This window comes from Prorops nasuta, unplaced genomic scaffold, assembly GCF_024137725.1.
Source record: "Prorops nasuta isolate Cenicafe-Biocafe unplaced genomic scaffold, Cenicafe_Pnas_1.2 PNAS00014, whole genome shotgun sequence".
Lineage (NCBI taxonomy): Eukaryota > Metazoa > Arthropoda > Insecta > Hymenoptera > Bethylidae > Prorops > Prorops nasuta.
Genome location: NW_027116811.1, coordinates 6,235,928 through 6,259,009, shown reverse-complemented (window position 1 = coordinate 6,259,009; position 23,082 = coordinate 6,235,928). Strand labels below are relative to the sequence as shown.

The 23,082-nt window shown below is 42.1% G+C and overlaps 1 protein-coding gene across 2 annotated transcripts; it reads right to left on the bottom strand.

The window, feature by feature from the left end:
* Positions 1-102: 102 nt before the first annotated feature.
* Positions 103-23,029, bottom strand: nmo (serine/threonine-protein kinase nemo). 2 transcript variants are annotated; one of them, XR_010823412.1, is made up of 11 exons: positions 20,963-23,029; positions 7,414-7,543; positions 7,159-7,214; positions 5,247-5,353; positions 3,472-3,557; positions 3,065-3,274; positions 2,803-2,991; positions 2,301-2,502; positions 2,120-2,213; positions 1,148-1,435; positions 103-430 (listed from the first exon to the last, which is right to left on the bottom strand). XR_010823412.1 is itself a non-coding variant. In XM_066735189.1 (10 exons), exons 1-10 carry the CDS (start codon positions 21,226-21,228, stop codon positions 376-378), a joined length of 1,395 nt encoding a protein of 464 aa, XP_066591286.1. In that variant the 5' UTR covers positions 21,229-23,029; the 3' UTR covers positions 103-375. The 2 variants fall into 2 exon arrangements, 1 of the variants encoding a protein (XP_066591286.1); XM_066735189.1 differs by lacking the exon at positions 1,148-1,435.
* Positions 23,030-23,082: the final 53 nt, after the last annotated feature.

The following is a 23,082-nucleotide window of genomic DNA, read 5'->3' as shown; positions in this document are numbered from 1 at the left end:
TAGGATGAAACTGGCCCTTACTACTCACTAAATATCCTGCCATTTTCTTGGTGAAAAAGAAAAGCATAAATTGGCTACTTCCCCCCCCCCCCCCCCCCCCAATCGCTCGCATGTACTCTCGTGTACAATATTACAATAAATCTATGTATACGAATATGCATGCATGTACACAATTATACACATACATATAAATATATGTATGTATGTATCGCGCCTATTTGAAAATTGAAGCTATAGCGTTCGGCAGTCTATTGTCTCTCTTGGCTCTCCATTTATTCATTTTTCTCCCTTTGTCCTCCTGGCTATTCTTCGCTACTTCGTTGATTCTGCTGGAGCTCACAGAATATTCATCCATTTCTTTTAACTATTCAGCTTCTATTCCCATTGATGAGGCGAAGGCGGCAATTCCGAGGGATGGGCCACTGTCGAGCTGTAAATTATACAAAGTTCAATTAACCAATCGAATAGAGAAAAACCAGTATGATTGAATCAAGCACAAAATGTCCTCAACCAAATCTCTTCCAAATCTTAGTTTCTATATCTATCAGATATTATTACGTGATTCTATTCGTGATTTTGACTACACTGTTACGATTGATAGGCAATTTTGCACTAATTTCTGATAACGACTGGTGATGAATATCAGCGAATTGAGATTAGTATTGGTAGGGCCTGGGGAGGGGCTACTCTCGATCTACCAAAGTACCACGAAAGAGAAGGTGAGAAAAGGAAGGTTAGAGAGACAGAAAGAGAAAGAGAAAGAGAAAGAGAAAAAGAGTTATATATAGAATTAGTTATCCGACGCGATGGTTTAGTATGAGATTAGCATTCAAAATAAATAAATAAATTAGTGAACATATGTACAGAACTAAAAATACCAACTATAACTAGCTCAAGTACAAAATCAAATGAAACAGGCCAAATGAAAGACTTGCTTGTGAACAGAGATTAGAATAAAAGCATGGCAGGATTAAATTCTTCGGAGGTGTGAAAAAAGCAAATGATGCATTTATTAATAAAGGATAAAATGCTCGAAAATTGCAAAAGAGTGAGCAGAGAAGATTGCAGAAATGAAAGCAGCTGGTGTTGATAGAGATATCAGCTATAGACAACACAAACGTAAAAGATAAAGAATTTGGCTAAGTACCTCTGCGAGCGAGGTCGTGCCGAGTTGATTCAGTAGGAGACGTAACACGATTGGTAGTAGTAGTAGTAGTAGTAGTAGTAGAGTAGTAGTACTAGTAGTAGAGTAGTAGTAGTAGTAGAGTAGTAGTAGTAGTAGTAGTAGTAGAGTAGTAGTAGTGGTAGTAGACGATAGTCGATAGTAGCTGACAGTGGTAGATAGCTGATTCGGTAGTTGAATTGGTAGTGGTGGTAGTAATTGTGTACGTATACGCGACGCAGGGCTGCTCGCTTGGGTCTCAGCTTGCTCTAACTTGACGGCAGTAAAGACGAGAAAATTCGAGATACATCAATCAGGTAAAATGAACGATTGAACTTCGCACATTCTGCTCTTTTTATATATGCATATATATATATATATATATATATATAGTTATATATATCTTTTTTGTTTTAACTTCTTTATCCAATCAACGCTCAGGCTTCGCTAAGAAAGTCACTCGAACTTGAGGATCGAATATTTCCTGAATGCTGAGCAGCGAAACTGAAGCTTCGACTTGGAATCATCGATAATCTTATACAACTTTACTACAATTGCTTTCCTGGGCCTGAATATATTTACAGTTTTTTTTTCTTTAATTCTACAAGCAAATCTCAGAGTCCAACTACTGTACAGAGAGCACACAGAATTTCTGGCCCCTCGAGATTCTTCCTTTTTCTCCATTCCGAGGATTCTCCAGTCCTTTTTATGATTTCTAAGTACACTGTGTTTCTCTCTTAATTAACACTGGGACACTGGAAGTTCTGGTATAGGGAGGGTATAAAAGTTTTCACTTTTCACCTAGGAAGGGGGAGGGGATAGAAAGGATTCCAGCATAAGGAAGATTTCTTTCAATAACAGGACTGAGATTGTTGCTTGTGTGCTCGTTCATAGCTTGATCTGTTTCGTTGGTTTTTTGCCCTTTGGCCTGAGTGACTTTGCCAACCTGGGGCTTACCTTGCGAAGCTCTTGAACGCAGCGGACTGCGGATTTATGCAGAGTGGCACGCGCGACGTGTTCAGCTGCTCTGCGATAAATTTGTGCATTTCCTCTGAAATGAAAAAATGTATGTTAATACAGTTTTATCGAGGACTGTCATTGAGATTGGGTTTGAGTGTGAAAAATAAAAACGGTATACCTTTAACTTGATGCACGCTGGTTAGTTTTTTCTCCCAAAGATCGTCGAAGGGATGGGACGTGGCTGGTTCGAAATCACCAGTGTACTGCCTCATACCAGCACTAGTAGTGTAGCAACACGTGCACATACACGAATGGTATCTCAGTCTTCCCTCGTCCAGATAAGGATGAGCCAGGGCATCAACCACTGTGATCCTTTTATCCTTAAAATACGATTAATAGATAATTAAATAAAACGACAATGAGCTTGTTGATTCTTGGAAAGATAGAGAGGTGAATTTACACATTTTGTCAATTTACAAGATGAAAATTCGATTAAACGATAACTAAATAAAACAAATAATCGTTCATTGATTCTTCAGAAGATAGCGAAGTGCATTTCCAGATTTTATAAATTTACAAGATGAAAATTCGATTAAACGATAACTAAATAAAATTAAGTGTCTCTTGATTGATCGTTGGGAGTATAGCGAGATGTGCATTTCCAGATGTTACAAGCTTACAGGATCAAAGACTAGCATCTGGCAGAGCAAATGGACGGCCTCGTGTGTCGCATGGCTGCCGAGGTTATAGAGAGCTGTTAGCGAGGGAGGTTTTGGGTCTTGACTCAGCATATGCATCCTGGCACCCTCGCAAGCGTATCTCATGTCCTCCAAACTTGGAGTACCAAGCAGCTGAATGATCAGGTCAAGCTGGAATAATGAGAGAGGTAAGATTCCTCATCCACTGGTTCATTCGAGACTACATCAGGTACTAGCATTCTACCTGTAGCACAGGACTCTGTGCTTGAAATAGGATCCTTCGACGCAACAGTTCACCAAATATGCAGCCTACGCTCCAGACATCGACGGCTGCTGTATAATGACGGGCGCCCATAAGGATTTCCGGTGCACGATAGTACTGCGTTACCACTTCCTGGGTCATGTGCTTATCCAAATCAGGCTCTTCCACACGTGCCAGTCCAAAATCACAGATCTAGATGGATATGGATATAATTAGTTCTTGTCATATATATATACACACACATATATTATAAAAAATTATAGTTGTAATTCCTGCAAGAAATAATGAAACTACAATGAAAGAATTTTTAATCTTTCTTCGGCATCCTCTTTACGAGCTTCTTATCTTCAATCCTTAGCATTATACTTGATGCAGCAGTATCCACTTACTTTCAGCACACAATTGCTGTTGACCAGAAGGTTTCCTGGCTTGATGTCTCTATGCAGGATTCTGGCAGAGTGAAGATACTTGAGGCCTGTAACGGAAGAAAAAAGGAAAACGTGAATAATCGCTGGAGGTTTCTGGGTTCATTAGAGTTTATTTCAGGGAATGATGGTGCAATATGGGTACGATGATGAATTCCATCTACATGGATGCTGTTGGCAGATGTATTGGGTCCTGGGGGGGGGGATTATCCTTCGTTTAATTTCAACGAGGAAATCGTCCTTGCTCTTGGGGGGATCCAGAATGCCAGTTGGAGCCTCGTAATCGTTCGCTATTCACGACGAACCCCTTCTAACCAAACTGGTGGGGTTTGCTGCAGGGGTGGCTCTCCCAGTGGCGTAGGACATTCCGAATTCTATTTGCTATTTTTAAAAAACCTCTACTCTGATCTGATATCTTCTCTCTGTCTTTCTTTCTCTCTATATTCATTTTTAAACTTTATGTTTTGTTCTTTGGTCTGTGGACTTAAGAGATTTTCTTCATAATTCTGAGATCATTCGATAGAAAAAAAATTGGGAATTTAGAAAAATAGAAGAGGAAGGGAGGGAAGGGGTGGATATTCTGTAGTTTGACAGCAAATTGGTAAAAACTTATAGTGTGTTGAAAGAAGGAAAACACATAAAGATTGGGAGAGAAAAAAATTGTAGAATATGGAGAAGATGGATGATTTAGAAAATTGAAAGAGTAAAGGAGGGAGAGTAAATTCTATAGTATGATAGTAAATGGATGAAAGTGGTAGTGTGTGTGTGTGTGTGTTTAGAGAAGAAAAATTCATACAAAAGAAAAGTACAAAAAATGGATGATTTAGAAAATTCGAAGACCAAAATAGAAGTTCTGTAATTTAGGAGGAAATTGGTGAAATTGCAAGTGTGTGTTTAAAGAGGGAAAAATCATATAGAGAGTAAAAATATTGTAGAACAATAGAAAAGTTAGTGGATTTAATAAATTCGAAGAGGAAGGGAAGGGAGGGGGTGGAAATTCTGTAGTTTGAGAGCAAATGGGTGAAAGGGGAGAGTGTATGTGTATGGGTGTGAGAGAAAGAGAGAGAGAGAGGAGAGGGAGTAGCTGCGTCGTCCGGGGTCCGGGGTCACGGATGGGCGGCGGCAGGACTGGTTTCGGGTTGTGAGCAGCTCGCGACCAGCTGCGAGACTCTTCTCTCCCTTTCTCTCCCTCCCTCTCTCTCTCTCTCTCTCTCTCTCTCTCTCTCTCTCTCTCTCTCTATGCCTCTTTTTCTCTTCTTCTGCTCTATCCGAGCATCCACGCCATACTAAACCTTCCGTGAAAGTTCAGGCGAGCCGAAACTGCCGTGAGAAGATTCTCCTTTTGCTACGCGATCATCACATTTTCTCTCCCTCCCTCTCTCCCTCCCTCCCTCCCTCCCTCTCTCTCTCTCTCTCCTAATTTTCTCATTTCTTCTCTCTTACAGTCTTATCTTTTCTCCTCTATCCCTTTATTATCTATTTCTTTTATTATCCCACTCTCTCTCTCTCCCTCTTCACTTTCTCTCCACTTCTTTCACCATCCCACTCTCTACTCATCTCTCACTTTCTTTCTCTCTCCGCTTCATTCCATTTCCTCTCCTGTTTCCATTATTTCCCCCTCTCCAATTTAAAATTCCTGCTCATTTCTCTTACGTCACATTAAGAGGCCAAAAATCCAGCCAGACATTTTTAAGGAACCATCCAGGATTAGAAGAGGAATGAAAAATGTGAATACTCACCTCGAAGAATCTGGTAGAGGAAGACCTTGATGTGGTCCGGACTGAGATGCTGATGACTAACGATGATCTTGTGCAAATCGCTCTGAAGTAGCTCGGTTATCACGTATCTAGGATTTATCTTTGTTAAGGAAAATTTTGGCTGACACTTAAAGTTCATTTTTTAAACAATACATTTAAACCCTGAAGACTCGAGATTGAAAATATATTTCTTCTTGCATGTCAAATGACAAAATAGTTGGAACCATTTCTGGAACATTTCTGGTATCAACGTGGAACATTGCGAACATCAATGAAACATCCTGGATATCACGAAGACAAGATTAACACAGTTTTCCATTTTTGTCACGAATCTTATGATTATATAGTAACAAAAATAGCAACTGATTACTCATTTTTAATCGATCTAGATAATTTTGTTGCAATAATCGTAGAAAATATAAAGAAAATTCATCGAGAGCCTGAAAAACGTGGCAAGAACATCCCAGGGCTAAATTTGAATAACATGAAAATTCTTGGGGCAGCAAGGAAGCCACGAGAGGACACAACTAATCAAATGGCTCGATTTCCTTGCGAGTTCCACGACTGAATCCAAGTTTTGCGAGAGTTCCAAACTAATTTCCCGTGTCTCTTTGTCTTCGACGAGGCGGGAAAGATCGATGCACCAGGATAGACTAACTCGATTTCCAGAGAACAGCAAAATTCTATCCTACCCACTCGTTTCTCGAATCCCATCATCATCGACAGGAATCATCGAGTGTCCTCATGATCAAAACAAGAATATTATTTAGAACAAAAAAAAAGTCAGATATGCAATTCACATAGACGAGGAGATGGATCAATTAATCACACGATACCACCTCGTTAATCATTTTTATCATCCCTATTGATTGATACGTGGAATTCGAGGCTATTGAGTATTAAGGGGAGAGCCACTCTGGATTGGAGGGTGTTACAGGAACGTTAATGGCACGTTATCGACATATCAATACCGTAATGCCACGTGTATCGATGATATTCTAATAATTAACGCTCCGCCATTTCCACAATTTCCTGTTTTACCGACGGATCTCATGCTCCTCCAAGCACTTAAAAAACCCAACACAAATTTTCTGCCTATTCTAATTTCCTATTATTATTAACGTTGACTGTCAGAGTCCTCTGGCTATGATTTTATTGTGACCATCAGAGATGTATATATATATATATATATATAGAGAGAGAGAGAGATAGGTATAAATTAGGTTTAATGGTTTGGCAGATGAATTTGAGAATTTCACGGTATTAACGTGTCGATAAATGGATCGGGGTACATTCAGTGGTGCTCTTTGTCGGGTAGGAAGCACGTGATGAAACCAAGGATTTCATATAGGGTGGAGGGTGGAGTGTATGCAGTTTTGCGTGTGTGTGTAAGAGAGAGAGAGTGCGTTTGGCGTTATCGATCACCCTCGGCTCCCTCGCAACGTGAGAAAAGAGCCTCGGGATTTATTAGGTTAGGTCGTACACGTGTCCAGGCTTCTCCCCTCGACTCCGACGCCCAGCAAGGAGCTCTCCTTAACTTCGTTACGACTCCCCTTTCCACCATCCACCAACGATTTTTCATTTTCTTCGCCTTAAGGCTATTTTCGAATCTCCCTGCTTTACCGACCGAGCCTCGAAATACAGCCAATCGAGGATCCATCAAAGCGATTGCCTGGCGAATGTTGGAATGAGAAAAATTCCATTCCAGGCGCTCTCGTTTCGAGTGAAATTCATCCTGCATCCGCTGCTGCGTTAACGATTGCACCCTGTACAATTGCAGCTCCAAGATCCTATTAAAAAGGCTTTTCGCGTTTCTGGATTCGACCATTCGCTGACCGGAAAAGGAAATTCGACGACAATTTCCTCTTTCACTGATTGTCCAGTTAAAGGATACATTTCCTGGAAAAAGTCCAGGTGTGGTGGTTGCAGGATGTCCAGTGCTGATAATACCTGGAAACAGGAGGCTCAATGAGACAGGGATCAAAAATTTGTGCTTTTATTGAATTTTCTGATTAGTTATGGATGAACGAGGATGAAGAATTACATTTTTAACTCATTACTATCGAAGAGAGAGAGTAGAAAAGGGAAATTTACAATATATTGTTGGTGGACGAAAAGAGTAAAAGTGGAATATGATATTTTCACTCACGTTTTCATGTTTAAAGAAGCAGAGCATCTTTAACTCCCTGAAGACCCTCTTGCTGCTCACCAGGCTCTGAAAGACGTTGGGAAGTTTCTTCAAGGCCACTCTTCTGCCATCCCTCGGATCCGTGACCGCCCTGGGAACATGGAGGAAAAGAGGACGCCATTAATAATCGATCAACGGTGAAGATTATATAGTGAAAGAAAAAGCACAACTATCGGTGAACCAATAAATAGAAAATGGAGAGTATGGGAAGTGTGTGTACACGTATACATACATATATAGATATATATATATATATAGAGTGGGACTTATCTTGACCCAGTATTGAGCTTTTATTACGTTCTCTCTTTCTCTTTGTAATATTCGTTATCTTTTTGGAGAAAGAAAGAGAGAGAGAGAGAGAGAAACAAAGATCAAGTTCGAAGCGAGAAACGAAAAAGCGGCTATCGCGTTATCGTTCGGTAAACTTGAATATACAGGGTGTCATATCGACTTTTACCAAATCTATACATTCGGATAGAGGGAATAATTCCAAGAATTAAGTTCGTATACCATTTTTTCTTGCAGCCCGTAATTAACAAGTTATGAAGAATTAAACAATTTCTTTTTCGAAGCTTACAATTCGATTACGATTAGTCCTATTAGTTTATAGTCCAAGCGGTTCCTGAATAAAGGAAAAGGTCATCGGATAGTTCCACCAATAGGAAGCCTCGAATCAAGAAACTGCTGAACTTTAATAGCTTTCTAATTACCTGCTCGATAGAAAAATGCTATAAGAATTTTATTCCTCGATTAATTCGTTCTTTATGACTTTATTAGTTTTGCAGGAATAAAAGATATGCCCTGTACAATAACTTTTCCTAAATTTACAATATAAATCAGTGATTTCTTAAAAAGTTGAGACCTTAATTTTCATCCCAACGTTTTAAAAAACAATTCCAGTCTTAATATTAGAACAATTTCGTAGCAACCACTAATAAATTATTGTCTTACGGTTCAGTACAAATTTATACTGAAAATAAGGCACAGAGTTAAGAAGAAATCCACAATTTCCATTATAATTTAATATAAAAAAAATTATATCGCGGTAGTATCTCGGCTGCTTTGTTAAATTACATGGTCCAAAGCAACTATTGTGAAGAAACGAGGGGGAGGGGGGGGGGGGAGTATTTAGCACTCGTGGTGTCGAGAGAAGGAGAAACCGTAAATTCGAGTGATTCCACAAGAGACCAAGAGTTTCTGGATCAGCAGAAAGAAATAAGGTGACTTGGTAAAAAAAATGATGAAAGTTTACAAAATCTTTTGGTATATTGCGAAATGTCTGGAGTCTCTTCCTCCTGGGAGTGGAGGGAGGGAGAGGAAAAGAGCGATTGTCTTTGGAAAAAGGCAAAGTGCGTGTCCTTGGCTCGTGCGCGGGGAGTCGAGATATCCGGACGCTCTCGGCCACCGCGGAATGACGAAGCGCCCGGGGAAGAAAGGTGCGACGACCTTGAGCACGGAGGTCAATGTACGCTCTCTCTCTCTCTCTCTCTCTCTCTCTCTTTGTTATCTTTTTATTTTCCTCTCTTATACGCTAAGTCTACTCTTTAATTTTCTAGATTTTACCCTCTCCCTGTCTCGTTTGGCGTAATCCTCCCACTACAGGCCCATCCCACCAACCTACAGGGCGGAAGTGAAATTTCAGCCGGAAATTAGAACCAACGAGCGAGTCGTCATGATCGAAATCTCGCTCGACATCGACGACCTTGGAACTTTGCTCCACATTCGGTGCTCGCCAATCGTGTCTCTTTTATTTTTCATTCGTCTCCCCCCTCCCCCCACCTCTTTTATTATGTACCAGCGAACAGTCAATCGTTTCAGGATTTTTTTCAATCGCTTGACGCTTCGCATCGATTTTGGCATTAGCATCGGTATAAGTGCACGTAGCGTGCAGTGCGCTACTCGTTTACACGAATAAGCCACAGTTCAAGCAGTGTCTTGCTCGGTTTAGCCTTAACGAGTAGAAACCACGCGGCTAAATAGATCCACCGCGAAGCTTTATTATCTCACTCGTGCAGCGACTATTCCTTATCTTTCAAACTACGGTGGATAGATTGTAAATGTAACGACGAATTTTTATCGCGTCTGTGTAATCGAATTTGCTCCGTTTGGCTCGTGGAGAACGCTACTTCCGGTTGAGATATGTCGAATTCGACCAATTGCGTGGCTGAAGAACGCTAAATCTCGCTAACGAACGACTGAAAGGATTCTTCATCTTTGAAGGACCAGCAAAAATGATGAAAACTCGCGAATCTTCTCTCGTTAAGAGAAATCGACTGTATAATTATGCTTCTTGAAAATCCTACGCTTTGCAAAAGAATTAAACGATGACACGAGCGAGGAGTAAATTTTCCAATGAAAATCCTTATTGGTATTGTATTTTATATTTCTAGAAGCAGGTTAAACTTCGCGCGGGTCAGGAGTGCCCACAGGACGCGTCTAATTGCTAAATCGTAATTTATGCGGGGGTAATGCGTGAATGTGGTCGCCGGAAGTTGCGGTCTTTTGTTTTTCCAGATCCTTATCGGACGGAGAACCCTTCTTCCCCATTTAAAAAATATACATATATATATATATATATATATATATATATAATAAATTACCTCTATACTTGTGCAGACAAGAAAATCCTGCAGAGGATAAAATTAAGCAAGACTTCCGGTATTCGCATTCCGCGTAAGTTCTGTTCTTTTCTCGTTGATCCGATTAGTCAGAGCGACGGTAGTCTTTGGGTAGATTGAGGTTTACGAGGAACGATCGATCGATCCCTCGAGTAACAGGGAGCTAATCGACTTTCGTAAAACTGGAGCGAGGCCTGCGAAGTCGACTCGCAGGTTCTCCAAACGAGAATTCGGCTGGTTGCGAGTACACCTGCTCGCCGTTTCCAAGAAACGAGGGGCAGGGAGGAAGGAAAACGAAGAGAAAGAGTTTAATTATCATATTTAAGTCCCTTGAGCGATAGTCGAAGATCGGTTATTTTTCTACGAGAGACGAGGGCGAAACCTGTACTTCCGGTTTGCGAAATGTCGGCCCGATCGAGCGGACCATCGGAAAACACGCGTATTCTCGATAATACCGATCAAAATGAGCTGGAGAACGCTACTTCCGGTCTCCAAGGTGCAGATAGATGGATGGAGAACGCTACTTCCGGTTGTCTTCCTGCACGACTCACCTTTATCCCTTCCTGTCGTTGAAAGTCTTAGAAAAACAGAAATTAATATTCTTTCTACTTTAATTGTGAATTCCAGCGACCACTGGATCGAACGAAATTCGAAGGTCGCCTGACGTGAGAGACCGGAAGTAAAAAGTATAAGGGAGAGGGGTAATGGTGGGCTGAGAAAAAAGACACAACCGCAGAGACTGTTGAATTTCGTTCAATGTTGCATCGGTTATTTAATTTAATCTTGCAAGAAACCTGTTGGTTGTGTTTTATTCATAAACATTGTTGATTCGATCGATATAGGAGGGAATCGATTTTTAACATTTGCTGGTAGCAGAGGGGGAGTGAAGTAGGGGGAGGGGGAGAAGAGACAGAGAGAGGGTGGCATGGAAGAAAGATAAATGTCATGCTATACCCTCGTGTAATTTAAAATCTTAAATATCACGCGGTACCCTTATGATGGTCTGGTCGAAAGAGACTGCTACTTTGTTCACCCCATCAGGATCCATTTCGTCATTAAATATCCCGACAAAACTTCTCTCCGGCTCGACAGCCGCTGGATTCAACCAATAGCACTTTTTGCAATATTTTTATATTTATGAAACTCTGGCGAAGAGCGAGGGAGAAAAAGAGCTGGGAAAATTTACGAATGACAAAAAAATGATTTTTTCAGATCGGGAAGGAGAAAGTTGCTCCTGCGAATCCAGATAAATCCCACGGGGCTCCCACGAAGATCTCGATGAACGCAAAATTTACAAAGATCATAGTCACCAATCGGAAACCAATATACCTATAAACAGTGTGTTTCTGAATAACAAATAAATCAAAGTTCAAAAGTTAAATAAAAAACTTGAAGCTCCAATCTTTTATTTCTAACAAAATCTTGAAGCGTTAGTTTACGGATCGATGCAAAAGAAATATTGAGAATCTAAAGAGAGAGAGAGAGAGAGAGAGAGAGAGAGAGAGAGAGAGAGAGAGAGAGAGAGAGAGAGAGAGAGAGAGAGAGAGAGAGAGAGAGCTAAGTAGATAAATAAACATTGAGAGAAAGAGGGGGAAGAGAAGGAAAATCGGTGTCGCTGGTTTCCCAGCGAGCAAAGTGGTTAATAAATCACTCGAGGCGTTGATAAAATCGGCTTTTTAAGCGGCCGCTGTAATAATCAATCCATGCAGGGAGGTTGCCCTCGTGACTGGGAATAATTATAAACTGCTCTGAGCAAACTTTTGGAATCATTGAACGAGTTGATATATCGAAAAAAAAGGGGGGGGGGGGGGAGTGGAGCCACATTGTGCTGCGATAAACGAACCGTAAAAAAAAAGGTAAACAAAGAAAAACTCGAGTGAATCCAAGAGTATTCTTTGTAAACAAAGGATAATCTCGTTGTTGTTTCAAAGAAATTGACTGTATTTATTGTTAAGCAAATAGGATAATAATGAAAGCCAGCAAGAGAGGGGGATGTGGGGGGGAGCTAAATTGCAGTCGCAGCTGCTCTCGCACACACACCAGCAGCCAGACCTCGAAAGAGCGGATTAAAAAGAAATATTCCTCCACGACTATTCATCGTGCACTAATCGCAATTTTAAATGAAAATTCATTTCGGCTCGCTCTTCTGGACGCCTTAGATCGGACGGTGTACCGTGGAATATTGAATTGGACTGCAGAATATATATACATATATATAAAAGAGGAGAGAAAATTGCGCATCGTTCTGGATCCATTGCTATTTCCATTCCACTGGCCGAAAAAGCAAAAATCTTGCTCGGTGGGTTCCTCGGTGATTTTCGCTTAGAACAAATTCTCCGTTTATTTAAAAAAGAATGACATGAGCGACGTATAGGTATATATAGCATATTCTGCGTCTCTGTTTCTCCTGGCACGGTTGCCATGACAACAAGGACACCCCGTTTAGGTAGAGAGGCGACATGCGCCTGAAAGAACCCTAGACGCTTCGATCCACAGGCTTTCTCGATATATCTCGATTTTCCTTCTTTCCTTTGTGTATCTCTCTCTCTCTCTCTCTCTTAACCCCCCCCCCCTTGTCAAACTATATACAAACCTCTAATCAACAATAAAACCTCCGGTCGAGTCACGTTTCATTTTTTAAATTTTCATTTTTCACGCTACGACGCGATTCCGAGAAACGAGCGTAGAATGGTAAAGATAAGGGGTGGGGGTTATATTGAAAAGGTGTTCGGGGAGCAATTGTAGATAAGAGATAAGAGCTTCGCGGTATTGAGGGTTAAAGGAACGACGAGAGTCGATCGGGACGGGTCGAAAGTGATAATTCCGTTAAAAAACGGTGCTTAAAATGAAGAATAATAGGAAAGTTCCTCTTTAATGATGAAATTCCTCGTGCCTGGCGCTGATCGATGACTGTACAAATGATTTTTCCCGGATCAATCTGCTACGTCTTCCGAATATTCCTCAACGTTTTACTCGACAAACGCGCAAAGACTCTTTGTCATTTAGATTGGATAGACCATTATTGTTATGATCGCTCGAGGAATAAAAGCAAAAAGGATGAATCGAAGAGAAGGTCGAGCGAAGAGGAGGAAAAAGTTTGGATTTTCCGTGGAGAATGAAGCAGCTGTTAGGTTGGGCCACAAAGGAATCGCGAAGACCCGGAGGAAGCGTTCCCGTTTGGGATCTCCTCGGGAAGGTGGGAGGACAAAGACGAATCCACCAGGTAAGGCTAGGTGGCTGGCTGAGCCGTACACAGGTCCGGAGAGATCCCAAATAGACCCATGCACCGAGGTTCATCGGGTTTCCCAACGGCTCCCCCCCCCCCCCCTCGATTGGCTCTCCGACAGAAAACCCAATAAAATGAACGTGTCGAAAGAACGAAACTCGAAATAATTTCCACGTCGACCATATTATGTGTGTGTGTGTGTGTGTAGGGAAAAAAAGGTTGGTTACGTCACACAGGTTCTGAAAATTCGTGAAAATTTCGGAGAAAAAAACAGCAAGGATTCTCCACCATAAGAAGAAAAATAGATTGGCCGGGACGCGAAACGAGTCCGCGAATGTTGCGCTACCGATTACTTTCGGTAGGTCAGCAATAGCGTTGGACCTTGGCACGCTTACGCAACGTTTTCTTGTCAGCCGATCCGTTAATTGTCGCACCTAAGCGACTGGCTTGCCCCGTTCACTCTCGTTTTTCAACTTTTTATCTCTTCCCGCGCTTTCCTTTTCCACCGCGAGAAAAGAAAAAACGAGGAGTCGGCGATACGCTTCCTCGACGAGGAAAAGCGAACGGTTGCAGGGGACGGGGGTGGATCGTGTCTTTGGTGGTGAGAGTGGGGGGATTGAGATATCGAGGGAAAAGAGTTTGGAAGGATGGAAAATGCTGCGGTCGAAGCACGCAAGGGTCGTGATTCGAGGTTGCGACTAAAATTGGACGCCAGCGGGAGGGACCAGAGTGTATTTCGAGCCGCTCGCGTCAGCGAACCTTAACAAGTGCGAAAGGGTCTTTTGCTTCGCTCTATTTTGGGACTCTAAGGGCTTCTTGGGAAACTTTGAATTTTTCCCAACACGCGCGGGGCGTTTTTCACATTTTACTCTATATTGCGTGGATTCGTCCTGCTCGATGGTCCTCTTGGAGGTGTAGGATAAACAAAGAAAAGAAAATCTCCTTTTTCTGATCTTTTTCGAAGTGTAGAGAAAAAAAAGAAAACACAAAACAGAATGTCTTTGTTGATATTCTTGGAGGTGTAGAAAATATAAAGAAAATAAAATTAAAACTCGAGAGAGATTACGGAGGAACCTCGAAGTTCGTTTCGATTCATCGGAATATTATTGAGGAACAAGTGGAGTTTTTAAGGGGGGGGGGGGGGCTGACGACGGGAATTCGCGAAGCTGAAGAGGGAGGTTCGAGTGGTCTACCAGGCTGTCGCGAAGACGCGGTTGCTTCTTACGGGACATGCGTTGGGGTTCCAGTGACGTCACACACAGGCGAAACCAAAGAAAAATAATAAACGATCTTTAAGATTTTGTACGATCGATCGTCGAATACTTGAGAAAGGATCGAGTGTTATGGAAAGAGGCTTAGGAAATGAACGCATAAACGAACGAAGAGAGAGTTTTTGGTTGGATATCACCCTGGTAAGACGAGATTCTTTGATGAGTGGAGTGCTCGGGGTTCCAGTGACGTCACGGATCATCAAAAGAAAACGAGAAACAACGTTTACGACTTCTTTTCGATGGAACATGAAATATTTGAGGGGATAGGCGGAAGATTGCGGTAAGGAAGCTTACAGAGGGAATGTGTAAATAGTTGAAGAGAGATGTTTGGTGGCACACGATGTTCAAGGGACATTCCGGATACGTTCGCTGCACGTGTGGATGTCCTCGAATTGTCTTCGAGATGTCCTAGGGATATTTATGCAATTGCACATCAGTATAGCGTAGAATCCCGTTATAAGACGAGCTTTTCTCATGCATGCAACGTGTCCGAGTTGCAGAAATGCCACGGACGATCAAAGAAGAAGAAGAAACGTTCGTTCGGGCTTTTCTCGAAAGACTAAAAAATATTAAAAAGGAGGAGAAAGGGAAGCTTACAAGGGGAATGCGTAAACGATTGAAAAGAGAGAGAGAGAGAGAGAGAGAGAGAGAGAGAGAGAGAGAGAGAGAGAGAGAGAGAGTTATCAGTGGCCTAGCACCCCGTTAAGACGAGGTTCTTTGATACGTCAAGTGCGTCGGGGTTCCAGTGACGTCACAGGGAGCTAAGGGAAAGGCGTCCGTGGAAAGGGGCGGCGGCCGGGAATCGATGAGCGTCGCGACGCCGCCGGCGACGTCGACCAGGCTCTAACGAGCCCAGCACGCACACACGCGCAAACACAGGCATCTCGCAGAATCCAAGGACAAATCAAACAGAATCTTTACTTTGGCATCCCCCCCCCCCCTCCCTCCCTCCCTCCTCTCCCTTTTCCCTCTCATCCAGAATCCTCTTTAATTAAAGTTTCGCCCGGCGAACGCCTCGTTGGTGGTCGTCGCGTGCGCATAGGGAAATCCGAATTAATAAAAATTAATTAAAAGCCATAAACGTCATTGGTATGATAAAAATGCATTTTGGCAATTCTAACCTAACCTTTCATAGATTCACCGGGCAAGGGAATTCGCTATTTCGATATAGTACTGAACGTTCTAATTATGCATCTCTCTCTCTCTCTCTCTGTCTCTCTCTCTCTCTCTCTCTCTCTCTCCATTACTCGAAAGGGCTGACGTAATTTCATCCCACAGTAATGCATAATTACGTATAGGCGAACGGGCATAAACGTGGGAATCTAATCTACACACGCATGTACCATATTTTATATATCATATCTACACGATGCATGTTAATTAGCTCGCGTACAAACGTTCCTCCATATTTTTAATATTTCTAAGCGTTGCACGGAAAACACCCTTCGAACGGCTCTCGTACAAAGAGACTAAAAACCCATTTTTGCATCATGCAACAAAGTCTCGTCATTTTCTACGAAACAAACCTGAAGAAACTAAAAATAATCACTCGTGTAATTTTTTAACGCGTAGTTTCTGATTCAATGCAAAAAATAAAAATCATGCATTCCCAGTGCAAAATCATACAGCATGCTGATGGTATATATATATATATATATATATAGCAGCGTGCACAAGTGGAAGTTGATATATTTTTACCAAAGAGAAAATGGTACAGGTAAAAAACAATGAATGAAAAAAATGTGCTGAAATAGCGTGGATCGCCCTTTAAAAGAGCCCGGATGGATTATCATAAGGGACTAAAACACTAGGTCCAATAGGAAACTTGCATCGAGCACGTTAAACCTACGCCATTGTATATACTACTCGAATATATAGCAACGTGCATAAACCGAGGTTGATATATATTTATAACAAACAGAAAATCGTAGATGAGAAATAAAGTTTCAACGAGAAAAAATGTCAGTGTTTTTATTAATGACTGAGATTTTAAGGATTAAAAATTCTGTAATTCCGAGCCTCGTGTCCAATGATCAACTTGCATCACACTACGCGTTAAACCTACGCCATTGACCATATCTCTCAGACGTGGATAGCAGTGTTTGTAAACCGGGTGTACGATAAATTTTTACCAACCCGAAAATCGTGCGTAAGGAGGAAAATTGTGATGGGAAAAAACTTGTAGAAGTATAATTTTTTTTTTCTTTTTAATTGAAAAGTTGCGAAAGATGAAAAATTGTCCAATTCGAGGCATCGAGTTCACAATAATTCTTTTGAATTTACACGTTGAGCCTACGCCATTGACCATTTTTCTCAAAGGATAACAGGGCGTGTAGAGCGAGTGTGCGATTAATTTGTGCCAACCCGAAAATCACAGAGAGAAAAGAAGATGTAATAAAAAAAGAATTGCATAAAAATAGGTTTAACCTTTGGTTAAAATGTTATTAGTCCTTCCCGCAAAATAGCAGGGAAAAAATTATGCCAGAGCGTGTGAAAATTTTCTGTCAGAATTTCAATGACACGTAGTATAAATTCATGCTTTTTACACGGTTAAAGTCGTTAAATAGTTTCTGACGTTCAAATTTTTATGTACAATTAAATCAGCTTCCGATATAATTATAGAATTTTGCGCAAGTTAATCATGAACTATTCCAAATACAAATAAATAAAAAATAAATATTTGCCAAAATGACAACAAACGTTAACAAGTTGAAATTCTCCAAGTTTGTCATTCAAGTTTTTTTAAATTTAGCAAAAAACGTAAATAATTATCATTATTCAGTACACTTTTCCAATTGGCATCGTTGTATTAAGAATAAATTATTTTGCATTTTAATATTATATAAAATCATGTTGAGATTCATCCTATTAGAGATGAAAATAGGGTAGAAATTTGATTTACTATAGACGACTATATATATACTGTGTATTTCGAAGGAGTCAGCGCGATTAAAAATTCTTTAATTCCAAGTATCGTTTCCATTGATCGACTCGCTTCGCACGAATCGCACGCGTTAAGCCTACGCCACTCTTCCTATCTCACACAAGAGGATAAGAGAGTATGTAAAGCGAGTTTGTGAGATTAATTCGTGCCAGCCGAAAAATCATAGATAAAGCAGGAGATATCCAATAAGAAACATTGTAGAAAGACTAAGTTTATTATCTTTCGTTAAAGAGTTATTAAGAATTAAAAATCCTGTGACTTGGAAGAACGTTTCTCCTTCGATCAGCTGAAATTGTACGCAATAACATACGTCACTGTTAATATCTTACAGAAAATAATAAGAGTCTAATTAATTCGTGTGAACCAGAAAATTGTAAATAAAATGTACAAAAATGTAGCTATCACCTTTGGTAAAAAGTTATCAAGGATTAGAAATTCTTTAACTCGAGGCATACAGCCTGATAATCAGCTTAAATTGTACGCTTTAATCTTACACACGCCATTGTTCATATCCCGCAATAAGGACAAAAGGGTATACAAGGCGAGAGTGTGTGATTAATTCCTGTCGACTGGAAAATCACAGATCAAGAAGGAAATGTAAGAAATCTTGCATAAAAATAGGTTTAACGTTTAATTTAAAAATTATTCAGGATTGAAAATTCTTCGACTCGAGGCATCCAGTCTAATAATCAGCTTAAATTGTACGCGTTAATCTTACGCCACTGTTCATATCCCACAACAAGGACGAAAGGGCACGGAAGGCGGGTGTGCAATTAATTGATGCCAACCTGAAAATCGTAGATAAAAAAGGAAATTTAACAAGAGATCTCTTGTATAAAAATAGTTTCAACGTTTGGTTGAAAACTTATCAAGGATTGAAAAATTCTTTAATTGCGGAGGCATCCTGTCTAATAATCTGCTTGCGTCGCACGTGTTAAACCCACGCCATTGTCAATACCTCTCAGACCTGTATAGGCGGCAGTGCTCGAGTACCAAGAATACGATTAATGCATGCTAATAAACCATATGGATAGAGATGGAAATTCTATGTCGAAAATTTATAAAAAAAAAAAAAAAGATCATTACTAATCTTACTCGTGTTATTTGCACAAATATACAAGTGGCTAGGGACTTTATTTACTTAAAACAACGAAAAAAGAAATTACATAAAATTAGCTTTAATACTGTTGGGTGAGAGGAAAATATTTCTATGTAATATTTCTTTTTTTTTTCAGAGAAACCGCAGCTGCACTCGGATGTGACAGCCGCATAAGCGCGCACGTGCAGCAGTATCAGTTGGTATCGCTTGAATTCCAGTTTTGTCAGCGCACCTGTCCACCGAGCGAGCGCTTCGTGCTCTCTCATCAAGGGCCCAACGTTTCTTTGTGTTGGTCGAAGACTCGGCTCGAGCATTTTACAAAGTCTATCATTCTTAGCTAGATAGAAAAATTTCACAGTTGAAATAGATAGAAGTGCAGAAGGACGGTTCGGTAAACAGCGAGTGGAAGAGGTGTTGAGAAACTGTGGAACGGTGCTGCCACGCCGGAAACGCCAACTATACGTGCCCCTCTTAGGACTTCCTGCCGCTGTCCCCCCATCGACGTCCAAAACGATTCGTAAACTGTAATCGACGCCACAGGAAACTTGTGATTTTCGCACCGTTCCGTCGGGCGAATAATATCGTGGTATACATTCGTGTGTAACCCAATTGCCGATGGTGAAAAATGTGCCAAGTTTCGTTTTGGAACGATAAAAGAAAAAAAAAAAATACGTTTTCGTTACGCGTAACAATCGCTGAATTTTGAGTTTCGAATTGCGAGGCCAGCTTGCCATGGCCCCTGAGACGCTACGTTGCTCTCGTGGCAGGCCGGTGTATCCAGTTTAGTAGGATGAAACCGCGCGAGACATGTGGAGCGTGACGAGTTTCCAGATTCTCCACGCGAAAGGACCTGTTTTCTACACTGTGCCCCTCCCCTCCTCCGTTCTACGCTTTGAGCCATGTGCTTATTAGGCTTCGAAACTAAAAGCTCTGGCTTTTGTAGGAGAGAAACATGGCTGGCGATTTTTTTTTTTTTTTTTTTGGAGGAAAACTTAGGTGGGTAAAGGAAGAAAAAGCAAGAAGGGAATTGGTGAAGGAGGAGGGAAGGAATGGTGAAGAAGCTTGCGTTGCGAGAGCAGCTGCAACGTCACCTGGTCGCCAGCTGGTTCGCTCCAGGAGTCGCCAGAAGCCACGCGAAACCCAAGAATCCACGCCAGAAAATTAACTTGGTATAATATGCGATATTGACGTTAGTGAGTCTCGATAAAGCAATATGGAATCATAACAAAGAAAAAAGGTTTATATTTCACGCGACTCCTCGACCTCTGTTGACAAACTCAACTGTGCAACACACTCTGCACCCAAAGTCTTTGTTGTCGTTGATGAGGATTTCTCAGGAAATTTTATGGATACTCGACGACTACTTTACCTGGGAAAAGACATAAAATAATTTCAGTAAGCAACGAGTAATTATCGTGGTACGTTTGGACAAGGGATTAGGGATTTCAGTGTTTGCAACTACTCCGGGAAAACCCAGAATTGAAAATTTCAGCTTAACTAATCAGGTAGATGGGGATAAGGGAGCCATTGAGTGTAGGGGAAGGTAAAGAAAATCAAACGTAAGTTTTCCGTCGGTAAGGAAACTTTCGCGAAACAATTTTACCGTAAATTCCTCTTGGAAATTCCAAAATATGATTTATTATTGCAAAGGTCCAATGAGTTTCCTTTATATTGTCCCAGTGTTGAATACCTCGTTCTTTGGATTAGCCTGGAGAAGTTATTTTAAGAAAATACCACCCTTCTCCTACCTTCCTCTTTTTCTGTTTCTTTCTGTCGAGAGAAATAAACTTCCCTCAACGAAAAGTCGATAAATTTCTTGCGTGAAAATCGACAGAGACACCCTTTTCTCTAAATTAATTAATTCAAACCATAAGTATCGGTGGAAAACTATATCTTTGGTAAGGAGAGCAGACAAAAAGAGAAAAAATAGAGGCCAGAAAATTGCGCGCGGCGTCTGGATGAAAAATTCATTAGAACCGTAGGTGACACGTGGGAAATATCCACATTCGCGTTCGCTGTTTCATCCGCACGTGTTAAAAACTCATTGGACTGTGTTTCATTGTCCCGTCTGTCTCATATTTTCAAGAGCGCTCTCTCTTTGTCTACGGCCGGGTGACGCAAATCCTTATCCAAGTTGCAAAAACCATTTTCTCATCAGCGAATAAATCGCAATTCGTCGAAAACCACTGTGAAGAGAATTAGTTCAAATTTTCGATTCTTGGAAAACGAATATCTCGGAAATGGTGTTATTGCTTTTTGTATGTATAGTTGCCGTCAAGACACACCACCATGACACTCGATATTCCTAAGAAAAAAGAGAGAATAGAGAAAATAAAAAAAAAAAGTGCTTACCAAACAACGCCAAAAGCGCCGTATCCGATTGGCCTGTCCGGTTGCACGGGGTCCTGGGCCGGTGGTGGTGGAGGTGGTTGGGGTGCCGCAGGGTGGTAGTAAGGTGCGGGGGGTTGCTGGGCCGCAGCAGCCGCCAGGACCGCCTGTCCTGGGTGGGTCCCCGCTGTACCACCGTTTCCGGCGGCCCCCGCCCCACCCCCCTGCATCAGTGACATCGACACGCTCATGGACACCCGCGAGTGCCGACTGGGCCCCACTACTGCCATCAAATATCAACTAATTCCAACTCTTTTTCTTCCTTCAACTTCAAATCTCGCCTTCTCCCCCACCCCCTTCCCGAACCTCTCACACCAATCACTTTCACCCCCGAAGAAACCAAATCCTGCCAAAATATCTCCGCATCCGAGCACCGTATTGCACTATTTTCCCTTCTACCTCTTTTCACTTTCCTTTTCCCGCTACGCCAGTCCCTTTGCCAATCTTTCTCTTCTCATTCATTCACAGCTTTCCTCCCCCTCCACCCTTTGTCCCGTTTCGCCGTTCCACCGTCCCTTCTATACTACATTCCAAGCTTTTATACTCGTTTTCCGGTATTTTTCGCCTTTTCACTCCACGCACTGCTCCCTGTACCGGTTTTGCGTTGCCCGACGCTCTCCTCAGTCATGTGTTGTGTTACCCGTTCGGTGGTTCCGTCGGGACTGACCTGACCTGACCTTACGGCCGGCCTGAAAATCCTCTCCCCCGTTCTACCCCAGGTATCTACTTCTCCCACGATCCTCTCTTTCCCTTTTCCTCTTCTACCTCGGTATTCACCACCTTGTATTTCCCCGTATATTTCCCGATCTTCGCACTCTTTCGCACCGACCAATCGATGCGCCGAATTCCTTTGTTTGTAGGTTAGGAACCAAACCCGAGCCTCCTCCCACTCCCCGGGGGCCTTCTCTCACGTATTCTTTCCACACACGCGTACCTCCAGCTTCATTTCGTCAATCACGTTGTCCCTGTACTCCCGACAGTGCGTTGATCGTTTAAATTCCATCAAACGACATCTTCTACTATTTCCACCACTGCGACGTTGTCACTACGTGCGATCCACCGCTCCATTAAGATTTTTCAAAGATAATCCAAAAATTTGTCACTAAAAAACGCTTTCTCACTTCGTTTCCTTCGACACGTAACCTCGGGCACTCGTTCGATCGGTTCTCGAAAAATTTGCGCGTTCAAAAATGGCGCGCTACTTGTGGTGGATCTCCGGCGGGAGGAGGGGTTGCGGTGGAGTAATGGGTAAAAGGAGGAATCGAACACGCTCACTGGCAGCGTCTACCGACGGTCAAATAGGAAAAACTTCGATTATTCACGGCGAGTCTCCTGGAAACGACGCTTTCCCGCACCGGAAGTCACTTCGAAAACGAGCTTCCTTTCTTATTGTAGCGTCCAAGTGCTGGCCACTCAAGAGGGGTGGGCGGAGCTTTCGAATTTCGAGTCTGCTAGGTTAGGTTGGCTCGGTACGTTCTGTTCGAAACAGAGAGAGAAAGCGGGGAATGAACAGGGAGAGAGAAAGCTCCAAAAATGAAGGGAGACACTGCAACACGGAGAGGGGTGGGAGTGGGGGCACGCACTTTGAATTTTCTTGGTCGTTCGTCGGGAAAAGTCGCGCACTCAGCTGGCCATTGCGTCGAGGGAGGCGTGGAGTGGGGAGAGAACGTTGTAGGAAGGGCGGAGGGGGAGAGAACGAGAGAGAAGGGAATAATCAGAGAGAGCGAGAGAGAAGGACGGTGAATCCTCCGCGTTCCGCCCTGAAATCCCGGCGATTCCTTTTTCCTCCTCCTTCCGGCCAGGAATTAAAAGACAGACGGGACGGAGGAACACTCGCGTTTATACCAATTGTCCACTGCGGAATGACAGAGAAGATGAAGGAGAGAGAGAAAAGGAGAGAGAAGAGGAAAGAGAAAGAAAGAAAGAAAAGAAAGAGAGAGAGAGAGAGAGAGAGAGAAAAGAGGAAGTCTCTCTTGGCGCGGGTGGAGAGGTCGTTGCGAGAGCGAAACACTAACGTCTGCTCGCAGCCAAGGCTCGGTGGCCACTGACCGGTAGTGGGGAGCAACCTGCGCTGTAAAACGTTG

Coding starts and splice junctions, on each gene's coding strand:
- nmo (XM_066735189.1), bottom strand. CDS start 21,228: ATGGCAGTAGTGGGGCCCAGTCGGCACTCGCGGGTGTCCATGAGCGTG. Junction 7,215..7,413: donor GCTTCTTTAAACATGAAAAC/GTGAGTGAAAAT, acceptor TCCTGTTTCCAG/GTATTATCAGCACTGGACAT. Junction 3,558..5,246: donor CCTCTACCAGATTCTTCGAG/GTGAGTATTCAC, acceptor CTTCCGTTACAG/GCCTCAAGTATCTTCACTCT.